Source organism: Euprymna scolopes, chromosome 25, assembly GCF_053919585.1.
Source record: "Euprymna scolopes isolate OS-2025 chromosome 25, ASM5391958v1, whole genome shotgun sequence".
In the NCBI taxonomy this organism is placed as follows: Eukaryota; Metazoa; Mollusca; class Cephalopoda; order Sepiida; family Sepiolidae; genus Euprymna; species Euprymna scolopes.
Window position 1 is genome coordinate 72,773,990 of NC_136506.1, and position 20,900 is coordinate 72,794,889.

Below are 20,900 nucleotides of genomic sequence, written 5' to 3' on the forward strand. Positions count from 1 at the left end.
TTTTACTGAAATCTTTTGCAAGTGATTTGTGCATTTCATTTTTCCGACAATTTATTACCTAAATCTTTTTTTTGTGTGTGTCTTTTCTTTTTCCAACAATTTTTTATCTAAATTTTTCAAAAGAGATTCGTTCATTTAAATATTAATTTAATTTTTTTATTTTATTTTATTTTAATTTATTTTATTTTAATTACATTTTATATATTTCATTTCATGCATTGTATTAAGATGTATTTCGTTCCTATACCCACATTTTACAATTTTAAGTTTCCATGTGACGTCAGCATCGGTCAGCCATGTTGCCTATCCAACCTACGAAAGTCCATATTGCCAATTGTCTTTAAAGCCAATACATAGTAAATTGTTTTTGACTATTGAAAGAATTTCCAACAGTATTGTTAATTTTTACCGTTATGTCTATTTATTTTTATTATTATTATCGCTTATGTTTGAATTCATGTTTTCAGACATGACGTTAATCATAAATCTATGACGTCATGCCAAAGAGATAATTATTTTGTTAAGATAATGTTTTGAGCTCTATTTATATGAAAGTTCAAATTTAGTTGGCAGAACGTCAGACTGAAGATCTCAAGGTTTCAATTTCGATTTTGGATCATGACATCCACTTTATTTGTTGGGAATTTATTATTTATTGGATTATTTTATTTGGATTATTTGTTGGGAATTTATTATTTATTGGATTATTTTATTTGGATTATTTGTTGGGAATTTATTATTTATTGGATTATTTTATTTGGATTATTTGTTGGGAATTTATTATTTATGCACTATTCTTCATTTCTAAAAGTAGTTTTGATTTACCTGCCTCCCCACGAGGGCAAAGTAAGACTGAAGGTCAAATATTACTCGGGATGGGGGGGGGGTAGAACCCCAAAAAGAGGTACTATGGATTGAAACAAAAATTTTAAATTGCCTCAGTCAAGAATGATTCTTCTTTCACTGATTAAGGACAGAAAAGACTACTAAGTGTAGCATCAAAACAGATACTACATCTTGTTCCTAACTAAAAAAAGATCTGATATTTCAAAATGTATTTATTATATTTGAAAAATTTGTGACTGACAGGTGGAAAAAAATCCTTATTTGTATATATAAAAAAAAAAAAACCCTCCACACTTAGTAAATGCAGTTGAATTGCATAAAATGTTTTAAATTTTCTTAACATTGGGGGGAGGGGGGAAGGTCGTTACACTTTTAAAAAAAAAAAAAAAAAAAAAAAACGTGTCATATCTTGGCCAATAATTGCTACATTCTTAACATTAGAGAATCCTTTGTTGAATACCGCTCACACAAACAAGCTGCCTTCATGAGCCTCTAACCATGGCTTCTAGGTTAAGATCTCAAACTAGATCCCACAGCCTTCATTGGTGTTCTTTGAGAAACACCTGAATATGAGTTTGATACTGATAATCAGTTATTCACAGTGTTGCAGGTGGTGCAGCTGGTGTTTTTCTCGGCTGCATTACACACATAAAATAGTCCATGGAATTGCCATCAGGCAAGTCGAGGGAATAAAGGCAGACATAGGGATTGGCAAAATCGTACAAGTTCTTTCACAACTATATCCGGGTCTCCTGGCGATATCATATGGAGCTGAGTCTCATATATATATATATATATATATATATATATATATATGATGATGATTGCAACGTCTTGTCAGACGAGTGCCACTCCCTCAGACATTTAAATACCATGAGCCCAAAAATGACTTCTATCGCCACAGGACCATTTTAATAGAAAAAATGCCTGAGGGGAGTATCTATACACAGATGATGTTACAGAGTCTTAGCTTTGTACGACAGCTAAGTCTCTCTCTCGGTTTAAAATGTTGAGATCCAGCAACAAGCAAGAGCAAGATAGCCAGCAACAAGTTAAACTGCAGACCAGCTTAATTCGGGTACTGGTCTCTCGCTTTATGGTTTTTTAAATCAGAGATTTGTTCCTCCTAGAAAGGTTGCCTTCACCACGGCTTACAGGAGCCCTCTCCACCCCGACACACACAAACATACACGGTACTAGTTGGCCGTTGACCCCGAGAAAGGGTTCATTTGCCCTTTTATATATATAATTTTATGTAAATATTTTCAATATTTACTTCGCCAGTGCTCAATAGGTGACAGATCGATATTTTTGAATATGTGATTTTAAGCAAAACAAAAGTACTTACTTAATTTTCATGTGGAAAATAGTAATATATCCAAAAATTACGAAAATTCATTGAGTAGAACTGCTATTGTGTTTTTAAGTAAAGAAAAAAGTTTATCGCTATCGTCTGATAGGTTCATAAGAGTAGTAGTTGAGGGGCAAAAATCAGAAGCTCACAGTATTAATGCTGGTGTCCCTCAGGGGTCCATCCTGGGCCCAACTCTTTTCCTGATCTACATTAATGATCTTCCAAATCACATCCTTACATCATTTGTAGACATTTATGCTGGCGACACTACCATTTATGGTAGCACATCTAAGACAGTAAATGACCAAGTTCTCTCTGATTCTCTCTCCTCTGATCTTGAGCACGTAGTACAATGGGGAAAGGAGTGGCTGGTTACTTTTAATGCATCTAAACCTAAGCTTCTCTCTTTACATCATCAACATTCTGATCCACATCTGACATCAATTGAAATGAATGGCTCTCGTCTTCAGGAGGCCTCAAGTTTTGACAAGCTTCTGGGCTTGACCATTACTCCTGATCTTAAATGGAATACGTACATCAAATCTGTTTCCAAGGCTGCTGGAAAAATGGTGGGATCTTTCTATCAATCCGGTAGATATCTCACTGCTGATGCTATTCTCTATCTATATAAGAGCCAGGTACGTCCAAGGATGGAATAGTATTGCCACATCTGGGCAGGAGCTGCTAGAAAGGACTTGTCCTGCCTTGATAGAGTTCAAAATAGACTTCGTAGCCTCGTAGGAGATGTCCTTTTCTCCTCCTTGCAACCTCTATCTCACAGAAGAGATGTTGCGAGTTTGTCTCTGATGTATCGTTATTTTCATGGAAAGTGTTCGACTGAGCTTCAATCTATGGTCCCCCCTCGCCAAACTTTCACAAGAAACACTCGTCTAGCTGTAAACACTATCAATAATTTCCCCCACTCTTTATCTGTGCCTAAACCTAAACGTAGATTCCATGAACAAAACTTTTTTCTTAGAACTGCACGCCTGTGAAATTGTCTTCCATTTTCCTGCTTTCCGGCTGACTACACTATGGTTGTCTTCAAGTCTAACGTAAATAAGTTCTTGATGAGCCATTCCATATAAGTTATCAAATTTACCGAATTTTCATTACTAGTGATTACTATATTGTCCAATTTCTACTGTACACTCTTTAATCCTTATCCTTGAGTGGCCTCTTGGCCTTGATAATGTGGTGATGCCTGTGTAAAAAAAAATCGTCTAAAACAAAATGTCAGCCATTTTAAAGTTGCGAAAAAGGAGATAAGTATGTCCCCTGTATTCGCAATCTTGAATGTGTTTACATTTAGGGAAATGCAATTCCCCTCCCCTCCAATTTCCATAAAAATTACTTTTAACTATAAATAATTTTCTATTTGATGAATTTTCATAATTTTTGGATATATTACTATTTTCGACATGACAAGTAAGTACTATTGTTTTTGCTTAAAATGACATATTTAAAAAAATCGATCTGCCAACTATTATAACAAGCATCAATTTTTTGTTTTTTTACTTAGTGTAATTCTTTCTTTTTTTGTAGATATGACTTTTACTCATGAAGGAAATAAAACTTATTATGATGGCCTCGTCAATTTTGAGAAAATGGTAAGTACCATATAAAAAAAAAAAAAAGGAAATGATTTCAATACTTGTAATTAATTGTAAACGATAACCGTGATGAAATGGATACCTACGTAGACTGACAACACGGAAATATTGCCATATGGTCATTACACTTTAATACCAACCAGACGTTGTGTACAAAAGTGTTGTGGAGGGGTCAACTGCAATAAAAGTCTCACAAAGAAACAAGAAAGAAATTCAACACAAGTTGTTTATTTCAGCTGAAAGAAAAGGCATTTATTTACAGTCGTTTCCTCACCAAACCTCTGACACAAAATTTTTCAAGCCAACAACAATATGGAAGCATTCTTGCTTTTCCTCGTGGGGTCAATTAAGTTTCCCAACCAGCAGCTACAACCAACTAATATGTCTGCAGCTCATCCCACAGCATACAGTTATCTGATAATTTTGTCGAAAGTCACTAACAAGTTCTGCATTTTTGTTTAAAAGTTCCTGTCGTACTGACATATGCTTAAAAGTCACGTCATGCCATCACATGGTTAAGTCTATCTACCACCGGCACATGATTCTAAGTTGTTGTTGCCGGCACACGCTTTTTTTCTTCTCGGTCTTTTCTTTTCTTTCTCTTCCTCTGTTGTGACGTCACCTCACACCACGGCTTGGTCATTTGCATGCATGAGATGCTGCTGCTGCTGCTGCTGCTACAAACGTGGTTGTACCTTCGTTACATATCAAGTTTGAATACTGTGTTTTCCATAGTACCGTCTTCATTATGGATGTTGGCAACCTTCATGTGGTCTCTCCTGTAAAGATCTGATTCGGGAAAGAACTGAGAGAAACCAATACCTGCAATGGAATCGAGCTGATCAAAACTGGTACTGTGCCGATTCATACACCTTTAATTAGTAATCAAATTTAATGTTGGAAACAAAATGATTTGGAAGCCAAAGTCATTAAAGACAAAGTTTGGTACTTGTGCAGTTTACTGACTGTATTGAAATAATGATATTATAATTTAGAAAGCCATTCTTAATATGGTGAAAAAAGACTCCAACATGTGTGTCACTATAAAAACGTTGAAACAGAATATCAAATAGTCCAATTCTCACTGCAGTATGAGTTTGGAATGGTTAGTGCGCAAGGAATTGCCTTGTTGGGTTCCTAAAGTGTCAGAAGTTGCTGTCGAAAATCGTTACCATTCTCTACGTTTTTTAAATGTTTTCTTTTAATCAACAGAATTTGATTTTTTCAGTTTTTAAATGTTTTCTGTTTTCTTTTAATCAACAGCATTTGATTTTTTTTTCAGTTTTTAAATGTTTCTGTTAATCAAATCATTTTAATCATAATACTAGAGATGAGAAAATCGAATGTTATGAGCAACAGGAGCAGGTATCTTGTCTGCTATTTCGAAAACAATCTAAAAGGCAAACTGAGATAATTCAATAATTCAAACTTGCAAGATTTTTGTTGCAATGCCTACGAATTCCCATTAATTGCTTAAAAATGATTTTCTTTATAAAGAAGGGGGGCCAAGGGAGATAACTCCATCTAATTTTTGAAGTTTGCACAAATCTGATGAGATTAGTTTTACAATTTTCAGTAATTTTAAGTATTCTTGTTTCCTTTGTTTTTAGGGTTTTTTTTTTTCCTTTCAAAAAATCGTTTCAAAATTTGTTAATAAAATTATATGCATTTTTGACAAACTTCAAGAATTAGATGGAGTTATTTCCCCTGGCGCCCCCATCCCTATAGCTGGAAATTGTCAAGATGGCTGCATCATGATCGGTCTCACTAAAATTTGATTTTTCTCTGTAAAAAAGAAAAAAAAAATTCTTGAAGCGATTTTTTTTTTCATGAGAACTTTATTCCATAATCGTTATGTCTATCACAGAGACTTTTCTTTTTTGTTTTAATATTTTTACTAAACTGCACAAGCACCAATAAAACTACTACTTGATCAGTTTACATGTTTTTTATTTTTTGTTTTTTTTTAATATGATATTTTCGTTCCGTTACGGGTACATACGTTACAAAGATTGTTTTTATTTTATTTTTTGTTTTTGTTTTTTTTAAATACAGGGTGAATTTTGCACAAGAACCGTGAACCAAAATAAATTCTTTTTAACTTATTTCCTAACTGTATTTTCTTTAAAATAATTTATGTCGCCAATAGTAATGCTTACAAAATAGTCCGTTAATGACATGTGATTACTTAGTAAATATATGAAAACTGTGTTTGCCAGCTGAATCAATATCGGAGGTGTGCATTAGCAAGGGGAGATAACTCTTATCTGCCTCGTGTCGGCCTCAGAATAACCGAAAGAAGGATTATAGCACTAAAGACAAAGATAGGCCAACGAACGACTCCAGACCATTTAATATGATTGAGGTCAGGGTTAGGGTTTCCTACCATGATCCAAACGGTTAATTCGCCATCTAATTTGAAAAAACAAAAAACAAAAACAAAAAAAATATTTCAGTAAAATAATGTATGGTGCTTATTTAGAATTAAATTTATTTAAAAAAAAAATTAAATTGCAGAAAAATAAGATTTTTCTGCAATTTAGTTTGTTTTTTTTTGGGGGGGGGAGGTGAAAAAATAAATAATAAAAAAATACATGTTCTGTAGACTATTATGGAAAATGTCCGAGTGCTTGTTAAGATAGCCGTTTTTAATATGTCGTTTTAAGCAAAAATTGTTATGTCGAAAATAGTGATATATTCAAAAATTCATTGAGTAAAAGAATTGCTATTGTGTTTTTAGCAATAAAAAATAAGTCCATCGCTACCCGGCTAAAATGTTGACCGCCATTAAAATGTAATCTAAAATATGCGTTCCAAGTTATGTCCCCTGTCTTTAAACTCTTCACTGTCTACCTCATAAAAGCAAAGAAAAATACAATTTTACCCAACTTTCCGTAATAATTACTTTAACTATTAATAATTTTCTATTTGATAACCGAACCTTTTTCTTCATTTTTTAAATGTTTTTTGTTTTATTTTAATCAACAGTATATGATTTTTTCTTCTTTTTTAAATGTTTATTTCTTTTAATCAACAGCATATGATTTTATTCATTTTTAAATGTTTTCTTTTAATCAACAGAATTTGATTTTTTCATTTTTTAAATGTTTTCTGTTTTCTTTTAATCAACAGCATATGATTTTTTTCATTCTTTAAATGTTTTCTGTTTTCTTTTAATCAACAGTATATGATTACACTTTTTAAATGTTTCCTAATTACTTTTAATCAACAGAATATGATTTTTTCTTCATTTTTTAATGTTTTCTGTTTTCTTTTAATCAACAGCATATGATTTTTTCAGCATTTTATAAATGTTTTCTGTTTTCTTTTAATCAACAGCATATGATTTTTCATCATTTTTTAAATGTTTTCTGTTTTCTTTTAATCAACAGCATATGATTTTTTTTATTTTTTAAAATGTTTTAGGTTTTCTTTTAATCAACAGCATATGATTTTATTTTTATTTTTTAAACAGTTTTCTGTTTCTTTTAATCAACAGCATATGATTTATTTTATTTTTTAAATGTTTTCTGTTTTATTTTAATCAACAGCATATGATTTTTTTTATTTTTTAAATGTTTTCTGTTTTATTTTAATCAACAGCATATGATTTTTTTATTTTTTAAATGTTTTAGGTTTTCTTTTAATCAACAGCATATTATTTTTTTTTAATGTTTTCTGTCTCTGTTAATCAATAGTATATGATTTTTTTTTCATTTTTTAAATGTTTTCTGTTTCTTTTAATCAACACCATATAATTTTTTCTTCATTTTTAAAAATGTTTTCTGTTTTCTATTAATCAACAGCATATATTTTTTTCTTCATTTTTTAAATGTTTGCTGTTTTCTTTTAATCAACAGCATATGATTGCCCAAACTTTGAGGACAGTTCGTTGTTGTCGCAGTATGCCACTGAGTAAGTAAAATTTTATGCCATTTTTAGACGATGTGTGAAAGAGAAAACTGGGCAGTAAGTATATGCGTTGCATAGAAAAAAATCTGAGATTTTGAAATGAGAATTTTGTTGATTTAAATATGATGTTGAATAAAAAGCAGTTTTTGGTTTAATTGAGAAATAAAAAGCTATATTCATAAATGTTTTTTATGAAGTGGAATGAAGTTTAAATTAGAAATTCTAAGAAATAAATAAAACTCCAAACTGATTTCATGAATGACAACTAAATGTATTTAAAATGAAGACATATTTTCAAATTTGCAGTTCAAATTTGCTGATAATCTGCTGTTCAATTGTTAATATCTGTTTATTTTTTTTTTATTTAAATCTTTTCAAAAAATAAAAAATTTAAATACAACAATTAAATATTTTTGTATTTTCTGACAAATTTGAAAATTCAATAACAAAATTTGTCAAATTGTCTCCCTAAAAAATGAAAACAAAAAAAAGTGTGCTTAAAACCTGAAGTTTCAAGTGCTGAAGTTTTAAGAATGAAAGAACCTTTGGTTTTAGCAAAATAAAGTGTGGGATATACTGACAAAATTTCTCCCCATATGTATTTATATATATAAATGTTACATTCTTCATGAAAAAAAAAATGTTCGTTCTTTTCCAGACCTGGATCTCCCTAACAGCTCCGTCAAACCACCTTTTGATGTCAAGGCTTATGTCAGGTTAGTAATATTTCCAAAGAGCAATTTCTAAAATTAAATATTTTTGTAAAATCTTAAAAAAATAATTTTAAATATAATTTTGGTAATGTGTAGACATAATGGCCTAGAAAGAAAATGGCCGCCGAGTTCTTAAAATGCACCCAACAAGTCTTGTAAAGGATATTTTATGACAATGATTTCATGCGGACTAAAGAAATAATAATATTCCAACTTGTGATGAAGCTGATTGAATTGGTTGCCAAGTGTGAATTTGGGACTTCTATATTATACAAAAGAAAAAAATTAAATTTCAAGTGATAACAAATGATACCTATGTAATTATCATGCCTCAAGTAGTAGCATATCTAAAAAGTACAGAAAACGGTAAGATAGAAAAATAATTATGAAGGAAAAACTGTTTTCGATAAAGTTTATTATGGGGAATAAATTTTGTCCAGCATTTTGAATTATGTTTATCACGTGACGTCAGCAACAGAACTTAATTATCTCCCCTGTCAACTGATCTCTTTCTTAGTAAGCGTAATTTAGTGATTACAAATTTCTTTTTTCATTAGTAATTATTTTTCTACCTTATCGTTTTTCGTAATTTTTGGATATGTTACTATTTGTGACCTGACAATTGCATAGGTACCATTTGTTTTACTTGAAATTTAATATTTTTTTCGTCTGTATAAAATAGAAGCACCGCCAATTCTTGAACGTGTGAAATCTGTAATTTACCATGCGTGTTGAACCATTATTCGTAGTCAATTGATGGTTGGAGATGGAAATATTCAAAAGATGAATTTCATCATTCAATACAAAAGAAACTTCTTTTTTTTTTTAAGCAAACTTTCCTTATAAACAACTATTTTTATAATTTATGTGTGAAGTAAGGATCTTTTTGAATTTCAGCTTTTACATAAAACTTGAACTCAGCAACCATTTTCTTTCTTAGCCACTATGTCTACACATTATAATTTTTATCTTTGCTACAAGCATTTATTTAATAAAATCAAACTTTCTAGTTATGAAAGGTCATATTATTTAACTGATAATGTTGTATATTTGTCCAGCTCTCCTCTAAACAAGCCCAGTTTAATAATATTGTTCTATAATTGTTTTCATGCTAGATAAAGATTCGTACTCAGAAATAATTCTGACAAACATAACTTGATAGCATCAAACTCTTTTTTGTCGGGATAAGGTATGGTCAGGCTCAGTCCTCGCCGGTGCACCCTCCGTCTATTTAAAAAAAATTTTTGTTTTATTTTTGAGAGGGGGAATTGCCGATCAACTAAGACCCCCCCCCCCTAAAGAATGCTAACAAGTCTGTTTATAATTATTTTTGTATCTGACCAGAGAATTGATTCTCTCTACCTCTCAGTCTTCGGTCATATTTTTCTCCAGTGAGAAGCAAGTAAGGTTCAGTCTAAAAATGCTACGCAACGACATATACAAATATTCACAATGTCTTATCTTAGTTTTCTCATTGTATTAGTTGTCTCTTTCTAATTTCTTCTGCTGGCTTCTTCATGACACTCCCAATTTTTTTTTTTTTTTTTCATTTAATTAACACATTTTTTAAAGCATTCTCGGAATTGTTTTTTTTTTCTTCTTCTTTTTAGTTAAGACATTTATTGAGGCATGTCTTAGAGTTAGTTTCATATTTTATACCTATTGCCTGGTCCTGGGTATGGCCTTAAACTATATATGATGGTGAGGCCCCAGCTTGTGGGCCTTGGGGAGAGTGGAGCCACCCCTTAATTGCTCCCAGGTCTACTCTGACCTGTAGTGGTAGTACCTGTTAGGGTCCCAATTATGGGTTGAATAGAAACCGACTTGAAAAAAAAAAAACAAATATATTCTATGGTTGTTTTTTGGGGGGGGGGGAGTTGTGGCATATCAATCCTTTTCAGGTTATTTAATACCAAATCGGGTCATTTTGGAAAAAGGTTTTATATTTCAAATTCTTTATATTTCCAAATATTTATTCATGGTGTTTAGTTTGGTTGTTTTGTAAAGAAAAATTGTTGTTTTTGGCTTTACAGAACATGATTGAGTTTTGCAAAAGAAAATGTAAAAAAAACAAAAAAAAAAACAATGTTTGGTGCATTTTATGTCAAGAAACCAGTATCTTCAGACAACTGGGATTTTGTTAGGATGAAAACTATCGATGACAAAAGAAATTATAAAGAGACTGAATTTACTGTATATTCTAAATATAAATTTTTTCATTTTTTTTTTAATGATTTTATTTCTTCTTTTCTAGAAACCTAGTCGTAATGGACAACCAGCGGACTTTGGCACAACTGTCACACAAACTTGAACCTCGCAGGACATAGCATCATCAAATGGACTGAATTTTCTGGAACTGGTACATTTGCACCGACAGCCCCTCCCCCTTCGCATCAAAGCTGAGTTAAGTCCCGAGTAACAACACCTGGGCGTTAAATAAATCAAACTCACAACAAAAAAATAAATACATAAAAAAGAACGAAGGGAAATTTTTTTTTTTAACATGACCTTTCCAAGTGGCACGTTTTGGTTTTTTTTTCCAAAGTCAAATTATGTGCCACTTGTAGAGTTTGGTCTCCGCTGGTGCTTGGTAAGAACCTTGTTCAACCACAAAGAGAATAATAACAGCTCTCTCTTATTTAAATGAACCTATTGAGGAAAGAAAGAAAGAAAGAAAGAAAGAAAGAAAGAATTCATAGATTACGAGACTCTGTACTACTACTGACTCAGTTCTAAAAAGCCGGGTTGAAATTAGATACATGGTATACATGAGTGGTATACGAGTGTGCGTGCCCAAGCTCTGAGGGGCTCAGTCTGGGCCCGTTCTTTCTATATCTTGTTGTGGTGAGGGTATCAAACAAAACAAAAAAAAATGGTGCTGCTAAGTGCATTGTTAAAAATCTGAGATTTAAAGAAAGAAGAAATCTGTATTTTTTCATTTCAATTTGTTTAAAAAAAAAAACTGTTTTAAAAAAACTGTTTTAAAATTATAGATAAAATTTACAGAATTTAAAAAAAAACTGTTTTTTCATCATAGAAATTATTACTTCTCTTTCATTGTCTATAATTTGAAACAGTTTTGACAGTCATTGATTTTGTTTGTTTTTTTTTCTGTTTAAAAAGAAAAACTTTTAAATTAGACAAACGTTACTGATATTTCTGGTTTTTGTCTGTAATTTAAAACAGTTTTTGAAACAAAAATGTTACTAAAATTTGACATTTAAGAAAGCCAAAAACGAAATGTGCTTTTTTTTTTTCTTTAAAAGAAACATTTATCTACCTTTAAAGATGTTACTGATTTTTTAAATTTGTTTTCACAAAACTGTTTTTAAATTAGTGAAAAAAAAAAAAACAAGATTCAGTAATATATATATATATATATATATATATATATATATATATATATATATATATGATATATTTTTTTCTAACTATTGTCTTTCTATTCTGTGGTTAGTAATTTATTTTTATTTGGGTGGAAAGGGGGTCGTAAACATTGTAATTAACTTTTTTACTTATCTCCCCCCCCCTCTCCAAAGTTTCTTTTTATTCAACAACACAAGACGAAACTTACTAAAATATATATGTATAGAAATTTTAGCTCTTCTTCGGAATAAGAACGAAAATCGAAATATTGAATTTCAGTTAAAACTAATGGTATCTATTTAACTGTCATGTCGAAATTAGTAAAATATCCAAAAATGATGAAAAATGATGAACTAGAAAATTAATTATTAATGAAAATAGTTTTTGAAAAAAAATTGCAAGTTTTACCTAAATAATGAACAGACGAGTTTGTATGATAGCAGGGGAGGTAACTGCAGTCTGTCTTGTTACGATTCCAAAATAATAATGGCGGATCAGTGAATCGTGAAAGTACACGTTTTATGCAGTAACGTTACTAATTGTGACATGATAATTAAGGCGATAACATTGGTTTTTGGATGGAAATTCAATTTTTCGGTTTTTGATTTTCGTTCATTATATACATGCACCAAAAAAAAAACGGAAATTTCAGCGATGTCTCTGCCACACCTCAAATTAAAGGTGCCCGTGTTTTCCTTATCATGGCCGGTTAAAGTGATTCAAGCAGTCTTTTATGACATACGTTCAGTAAAATAAATAAATTTGAAATGTTCCATGAATCAAGCCCCCCCCCCTCCGTCTTGTCTCACCTGCATGAACTTTCTTTTTTATAAGCAAAAACTTCATTTCCCCCCCCCATCTCTTTCCCATATTTGTGCCCTAAGAAAAGATAACTCAGTAATTACAACTACCTCTATTTTTTCCCCCAGTTAACCAAACAAACATTATTTGATACATGACTGATACTAATAAAAAAAAACATTGTTGAAATGCTTATTTATGAATGACAAACGTTTTTATTATCCACTTCCTCCAATTGTTGCTCCTCCCCTGATTTGAAATGACATATATATATATATATATATATATATATATATATATATATATATTTAAAACTTACGCTTGAGTTGTTGGATTGGACATTTTCAGAACTAAGAAACTTAATCCAAGTTTTTGTTAAGATATTTTAAAGGTAATTATAACAGCATAATTAATTTAAAAAAAAAAAAAAAAAAAAAAAAGGATAAACAGCAGTCTAGAATGAAAATGGACGCTGAGTTCTTGGAATGTGTCCAGCAAGTTTTGTGGGTAATGTCACTAAACAGGGTTTGTGGGTGATATGAGAAAAAAAATCTGTGTAGTCATTGAAAAAAATGTTTATCTTAAATCTGTAATTACAGGAGGAGAGATTTCGAGTAAAACATTGATTTATTTTACCCATCGAAACTCGAGAAATGCACGATTAAAATGTGCAAACATTGAATGAGTAATAGTGAAGATGGCTGCCACCTGCAATTTTGTAGAGCAAGTAGTAACCTTGACCTTACGACTCATCTAACTGAGAACACTATTAATAATTTCCCCCACTCTTTATCCGTGCCTAAACCTAAATGTAGATTCCATGAACAAAGCTTCTTTCTTAGAAATGCACACCTGTGGAACTCTCTTCCATTTGCCTGCTTTCCGGCTGACTATAATATTGTCGTCTTCAAGTCCAACGTAAACAAGTTCTTGATGAGTCGTTCCCCTTAAGTAATCCAATTTACCAAATTTCCACTACTAACAATTACTACGTCACTGTCCCATTGACCACTGTACACTTATTAACCCTTATCCTCGGGTGGCCTCTGGGCCTTGATAAGTGGTGACTCCTTTGTAAAAAAAAAAAATAAATAAATAAATTTTGATGGGTAAAATGCAGTAACTTTGTACTCGAAATCACTCTGCATGTGATAATGTTAAAAATAAGAATCATTTTTAATGTCTACATGGACTTATTTTTTCATATCGTCCACAAACCCTATTCAATGACATTACCGTTTTGTGAATGATATTTATGACAATGATTTCATGCGGACTAAAGAAATAACAAGATTATAACTTGTCATGAAGCTGTCTGATAATGATTCAATGGATTGTCAAGCATCGGTTAATAGCCCATTTTTTGCAGGTGTTGAATCTGTAATTTATCATGCACTTTGAACTGTTATTCACAGTCAATTGATGGTTGGAGATGGAAATGTTCAAAGGATGGATTTTGTTGTTCAATACAGAAAAACTTGTTTTTGTTTTGTTTTTGTTTTTAGCAAATTGTGAACAATTATCTTTTTAATTTATATGTGGAGTAAGAATTTCTTTGGGTTTCAGTTTTTACATAAAGCTCGAACTCAGCGGCTGTTTTCTTTCTAGGCCGCTGTGTCTACACTTTACCAAAAAAAAAAAAAAAAAAAGGGAAAGAAAAAACTTACAAACTTGAGTGTACATCTAAGGTATGTCGTTTGAGCTTTTCCGAGTTGCTTTTTCTTAGTGGTCTGATGAAAAAAACATTATGAACTGTAACAAAGCAAAGATACACAAAGAAAAGGGTTATTTTTTGCCTGACATTTTTGCTTTTTGTTCTTTTTTTTGGTGGAGGTCTTTATTTATAGGTAAGCATGCATATATACCTGAACGAACTTGGTCTAAGAAGTAAACCGAAGGCCGTTCCGCTAAAGTCACGTAATCTGCTGACATCGTAGAATAAAGTACAATGTCCACGGTTAGGCGGTAGGCGGCGTTTACAAGGATTATTTTAAAAATGGGTGCATTTTTTAATTAATAATTAGATATGCTTTTAAAAAATATAATTTCAATACAGTATTTTCCTGGCAAAAAATACTCCCTTATGTATGCATGTGCTCAAATGTAAAATAATTCTTTTTCACAAAAGAAAACAGTCACTTTTGGATTAGTTTTATAAATCCTTCAGCAATTTCTTTGAGAATGGAAATGGAAAATATCCTCATAAACGTCGCCTATCGCCTAATCGTGGCCATTGTACTTTATTCTGTGATGTTAGAAGGGTATATAATAGAATGGCCGGTGCTTATTCAGATCGGCACTTATGGCGACATTAATAATTAAAGAAAATGCAGAAATGCCTGCATTATGTATGTACCAGTTACGGGATGATAGAAATTTTTTTTTTTTTTTAAATCATGTAATTTGATCAAGTAGTTTTATTTTTATCCAAGAAAATCAAATTTTACTGTTTCGATAAGGGTAAAAAAAAAACAAAAAAAAAAACGTCCAACGAATCGGTGAACAAGGGCAGACAACCCTGATGCATGTGAAAACTGTCAAAGCAATCACTGATTACTTCCCCTTATTATGTTCCCTAGTAAAACATAGCTCGTTTGCCATTTATTGGTAAAAAAAAAAAAAAACAGCAAATTTGTTTTTTCTAAATAAAAAAAAACTACTTGATCAATTTTTGTGATTTTTTTTTTTTAATATAAAATCTTCAATCCATGACAAGTAGGTACAATATAAAAATTTTTCTTAATTTTTGTAGTATATGTCTCAATTTGGGTAAGCACCGAATGGCTTTCTATTTACATAGGGCACACTTGACTAGGTTCATATGCGTGTCAACCTATTTACATTCTTTGTTTTCGGACTATTGTCCTCATTAACAAAGAAAGCTTAATATAAATATCGCCGTTAATGAGGATAATAGTCCAAAGACGATTTAACCAGAAAAAGATTATTGACCGGGCTTGTTTTACTATACACATAGATAAGAAAAAATTGTCAAAAACCAAATATATAACAAATAAATGTTACCAAAGACAAGATAAGTTACTTTTCTACCTAACTGGATAAGTTTTTAATGTTTTTATTTAATTTAAAATGATTATTCGGTTAAAAAAACATAGTCTTTATTCGTATATGTGAAAAAGACAAATGGCGGTGTGCTCGCGGTTGGATATGCTAAGTTTGGGAAAATGAGTTCAAACTAAAAAACTATACAAAATACTGTTAGAAACTCACTCAATATATGTCAGCCTATGTCACGGTAACATATATTGAGTGGGTTTTTTATAGTATTTTGCATAGTTTTTTTTTTAATTTGAACTCATTTTCCCAAACTTATCGTATTCAACAGCAAGCACACTGCCATTTGTCTTTTTCACACATACCGATAAACACTATATTTTTTGAATCGAATAATCATTTTAAATTAAATAAAAACACTAAAAACTTTTCCAGTTAGGTAGAAAAGTAACTTATCTTGCCTTTGGTAACATTTATTTGTTATATATTTGTTTCTTGACAACCTTTTCGTATCTATGTATATGGTAAAACAAACCCTACTGACCAATCATGAAATATTAATCTGTCTCAAGGTAGAAATCTTAAAAGGGACAGATATTCCAAAGACACACCTATGCAATGCAAAGAATGCCATTTGCTAAAGACGCTCGGATTCATCTAAAAATGTCGAAAAAATATTACCTCAGTCATTTTGTTTTTCACCTGATCAAAAAGCGGGAATTCCTTTTAATGGCAAAAAATTTAATTAAAAATTTTTTTTTTTTTTCTTTTAAACCAAATCTTGACAATTCGAAATCTAACTCATTGTTCTATTGTTTTAAGGGACATAACTCTATTTTACTAAAGTAGTTGAAAAAAAAAAAAAAAAAGTCCGGCGCATCATCGACACTATCAGAACAAAATTTCGGAAATCGTAAAACTGAATTTCACATTAAACAATGGTATCTACGTATTCCTTGTATTTTTAAGATGATTATATCCAAAAATTACAAAAATTGATTAGGTAGAAAATTATTTATTAAAGAAAATAGCATTTCAAGAAAACGGTCGTATTTGTTTATGTAAGACACAGAAGAGGTAAATTTCCGTTTCAATTTAAACAAGATGGTCGCACTTTTTTCACCTGCTAACATGATTAAAATTGCTTTTCTTTTTTTTTTAATAATTCAGTAATATTCAGGTAATTTCGATTGCATAATTTGGAAGCTAACATTGTAATTTATAAGAATTAACCAAATAAATAATCAGTAGAAACCTTTTTTTTTTTTTATCTGAAAACTTTATTTATTGACTACAAAATTTCGTTCTGATAGTGTAGAAGGACCCAATAGTCATTTTTGTTTCTTACAATTACTCGAATATTTTGTTTGAAAAAAATTACAATATCGTCGCATCTTACATTTTTTTTTTTTTTGTTTAAATGTTAAAAACTTTGTTACATCAAATGAAGTAGTTGAAAAATAAATCATTTTTCTTACAATTCTTAGTAAAATAGAATTATGTCCCTTAGAACAATGAGTTAAGATTTCGAATTGTCAAAATCGTTTATTTTACAAAAATATTAGGTTCTTATTTAGAATGTTACGTGTATATATATATATATATATATATATATATATATATATATATATATATATATATATATATATATATATATTGTATACTTTCCTTACAGGTTTATAAAGGTTTTTAAAAATTTGAATGCATTTTAAATAACAAGGTTTTTATTTTATCTCATATATATAAAAAAATATATGAGAATAAAGGAAATGTTAATCAACGTTTAGTCTTTGTTTCAAGACTTCTTCAGTAAATCTTGAAATGAAGATAACTTGGTTTATTCCTTTTTCATTTCTCTCTACAGAAAAATTTTAATGATGTACATATTCATCACGACACAATAATGTAATATTTAAAAAAATCGCGTAAGTGGATCAAGTAGCTTTATTTTTTTATAACTAAGAAAATGAAATTTTATGAGTATCTGAGAAATAACTGTCTCGGCTGCCATTATAAAAAATGTCAAGAAACAAAGGGAGATTACTCAACAATAATTTTATACAAGATTTTTGTTACGCCGTGAATTCCCGCTTATCACTTAAAAATTATTTTCTTTATAAAAATGAAACTACTTGATCAATTTACCTGATTTTTTTAAATATGACATTTCCATTACGTGTCAAGTACACGTATCGCTAATATTTTTCTGTTTTTTTTATGTTGAATTTTAAATAAGAACCAAATATTTATTATTGTTATTTTTATTTATTTTTTATAACAAAGAAAAAATGGAGCGTAAAAGAAACCATTGGTATGATCAAACTCGTTCTCATAAATTAATTACTATAAATTATCACACTCAGTTCTTCTGAAATGGTTACCTCCCCTTTTTAAGTAGATAAGATACATTGCGATACTTGAAAATGTTTTTTAACATGCAAAGGAGAGGGCATTTTGCAGTATAGGCATCAAAATGAAGAAGTGATTACTCTTCTACCTATCTGGATAAGTTTTTTTTGTGTGTGTTTTTAGCTTATGTTAAAGGATTTATTTACTCAGGAACCCAACAGTGTCGATAATAACTTGGAAATTAAAAATCAAAGTAACAGTATAAACCCACCCCTCAAAATGTCACGGTGATATTTTGGAGGTGGGTTTCTACCAGTATTTTGTTTAATTTTCGATTTGTAAGCGATTATCGAGAGTCCACAGATAGATCACCGTCTTGTGTCAGCCATTTTGTTCTCATTCTAACTCGATACTATTGGGCTTTAAAGTAAATAAAGGCTTCAAAACAAAAATCTTATTCAGTTAGATTGAAGAGTAGGTGATCTTGTCTTCAGTAACATTTATTTATTATATTTTTGTTTTATCTCTTTTTCGTTTTATTGTCGATACGTCAAAATGTCCCCCAAATAATAAATTTCAGTGCTATTGGAAAAGTTTTCAAGACTTAATTCTTTTGGGGACTTTAAAAAATTAATTACTGCGTCTTTTTTCTAGCCGTCCCCCATGCAAAAATGTCACTATTTTCTAAAAGTTCTTTAACTAAAACATGCCAAGACCATATATTGAAAATATCCTCATAAACGAATAAAAAATTTAAAAAAAAAAAAAAAAAACATGGATTTTATCAGCTTGCCATTATGTTTGTGGTACTGAGGGAACAAGGCCATTTTTTTTTTTTTTTTTTAAATTTCTGGTCAAAGCTTTGAAACGCTACTTGTTAGTTGTCAGATGACAGGATTTCAACAAATGTTCCCATTTACTTGCTTCCCCACGAGGGCAGAGTTAGACACAAAGTTAATTTTTAATGTAGGGAAAATCCAGCTCCTCGAAAAGGAGCACTCTGGATAGGAACAAAAATAAAAATTGTCTCAGCCATGAAGGATTTCTTCCTTCACTGACTGAGGACAGAAAAGGTGAAGTGTAGCATTGGAACAGATACTACACTGTGATCTTAGCCAGAAGACCAAATGTAACAACAAACCTGGTCTGGGTAAAAATTTGGAGGGGGCACTTCTGCATTATTGTTATCTGGAACATTTTGTTTTTCAGAACAAGGGGAGTTAAATCATAAGACCCTATCCGAAAATGTTAATGTTTCGCGTAACTTTTAGTTAAAAACAAAACAAATACACTAAAATAATATAATAACACAAAATAATATATGAAGATTAAATATCTGAATTAAAATAAAATGAAGAAAATTTTGAAATTAATGAAAGTTGTTTACTTGGCCTTTTGGTCAGGATCAAAGTGTAGTATCTGTTCTTCAGATGCTGCACTTCCATTTCTTGTTCTCTTTTGGTGGAGGAGAAATCCTTCACGACTGAGACACTTTTTTATTTTTGTACCTTTTCTCCACGTTAAAAAACGACTCTGGTGTCTAACTCTGTCCCGTGGGGAGGCATTGTAAATAGGTACATAAAAAAAATGCATAACTTTTAAAATTTATGAATAGTTTTAAACAATTATTGGAAAATAAAGTGCGTGACTTTTTGTTCATCGGAAAACGGACTTTCTTTTTTTTTTCTTTTTCTTTTTTTACAAAATTTTCGTAATAAAGCCACTTTTAGAATTTTATTTTATTTTAGTAAATGTTCAGATAATTAACACTTTATTTTGTGCCATTGTACTACTTTACTAGTGTATTTAAATTGTTTTTAACTAAAAGTTATGCAAAACATTTTGATAGGCTTTTATTGATTTATCTCCCCCTGTTTTGAAAGGATTTTTTTTCTAAAAGGAATGAAAGTGATCATTATAAGAAAATAACTTGTTTTTTATTTTTTTTTTAATAATAAATGAACTTTTTAATGAAGTCTCTCTAACACGAGAAAATTCTGAAATGAATGAAAGTTGTCATTTATATATATATATATATATATATATATATATATATATATATATATATATATATATATATAGTAAATGGTAGTTTGCTTGAAGCATTGCTGGTAAAAAATATAGGGAAGTTTTAAAAGCCAAAAGTAATGCAGAAAGGACCAGAAAAGAAAAACAAATAGACGGGTATGTTTGAGTAGAGAAATGTCTGTTTATTCATCTATCATTCCTCACCTCGATGTATAATTAATTTGTAACCAAGTTGTTGGTATGTCTGCTGTATATAAAGTCCGTTGGTGGTATGGAACTTTGATTAATTTCGGTAGAAAATACCTCGCCTTTTGTTTTCTTTTTGAAAAAGGGGAGGTATTTTGGTTACAAATTAATGATATAATGAGGTGAGGAATGGTAGATGAATAAACAGTTAGACATTTCTCTACTTGAACATACTCATCTATTTGTTTGTTTTTCTTTTGTTTACTCTCATGATTCCGGTTCTTTCCGCATTGTTTTTGGCTTTTAAAACTTCCATATATATATATATATATATATATATATATATATATATATATATATATATTCATTGAACATTTGAATAGTCAAGTTGCTGCCTGATGATATCTGTTGTTTGATTGAAAGAAATGGCTGTTTGTAGCAGCGGGATGTAAACATGTTTATTTAACAATAAGTAAGTATATATATATATATATATATATATATAATGACAGACTTTTTTTTTATAAAATCAAACTTTCAGAATAAATTAAAAAATCATTGAAATTTATTTAAAAAATTCTCTCCCCTCCCCCCTGTTCCTCGGAAGTCTACAAAAATGAAAACTACAAAAAATGCACACCTGATGACATGAAATCATGATCCGTCAATTATGAAATTAAACAAAACTTGTCGCTCATCATCATCATCATATCGTAT

At 30.4% G+C, this 20,900-nt stretch overlaps 1 protein-coding gene across 5 annotated transcripts in view; it reads left to right on the forward strand.

Moving 5' to 3' along the window:
• Nucleotides 1-11,674, forward strand: part of LOC145247430 (rap guanine nucleotide exchange factor 4-like) — a 1,873,173-nt gene extending 1,861,499 nt beyond the window's left edge. For all 5 annotated transcript variants that reach the window (XM_080109188.1, XM_080109190.1, XM_080109189.1 and 2 more), the window contains 4 exons: nt 3,746-3,810; nt 7,674-7,728; nt 8,384-8,441; nt 10,693-11,674. In XM_080109188.1, the coding sequence (XP_079965314.1) occupies nt 3,746-3,810; nt 7,674-7,728; nt 8,384-8,441; nt 10,693-10,765 (251 nt within the window). In that variant the 3' untranslated portion in view covers nt 10,766-11,674. The remainder of the gene's footprint in view (nt 1-3,745; nt 3,811-7,673; nt 7,729-8,383; nt 8,442-10,692) is intronic.
• Nucleotides 11,675-20,900: the final 9,226 nt, after the last annotated feature.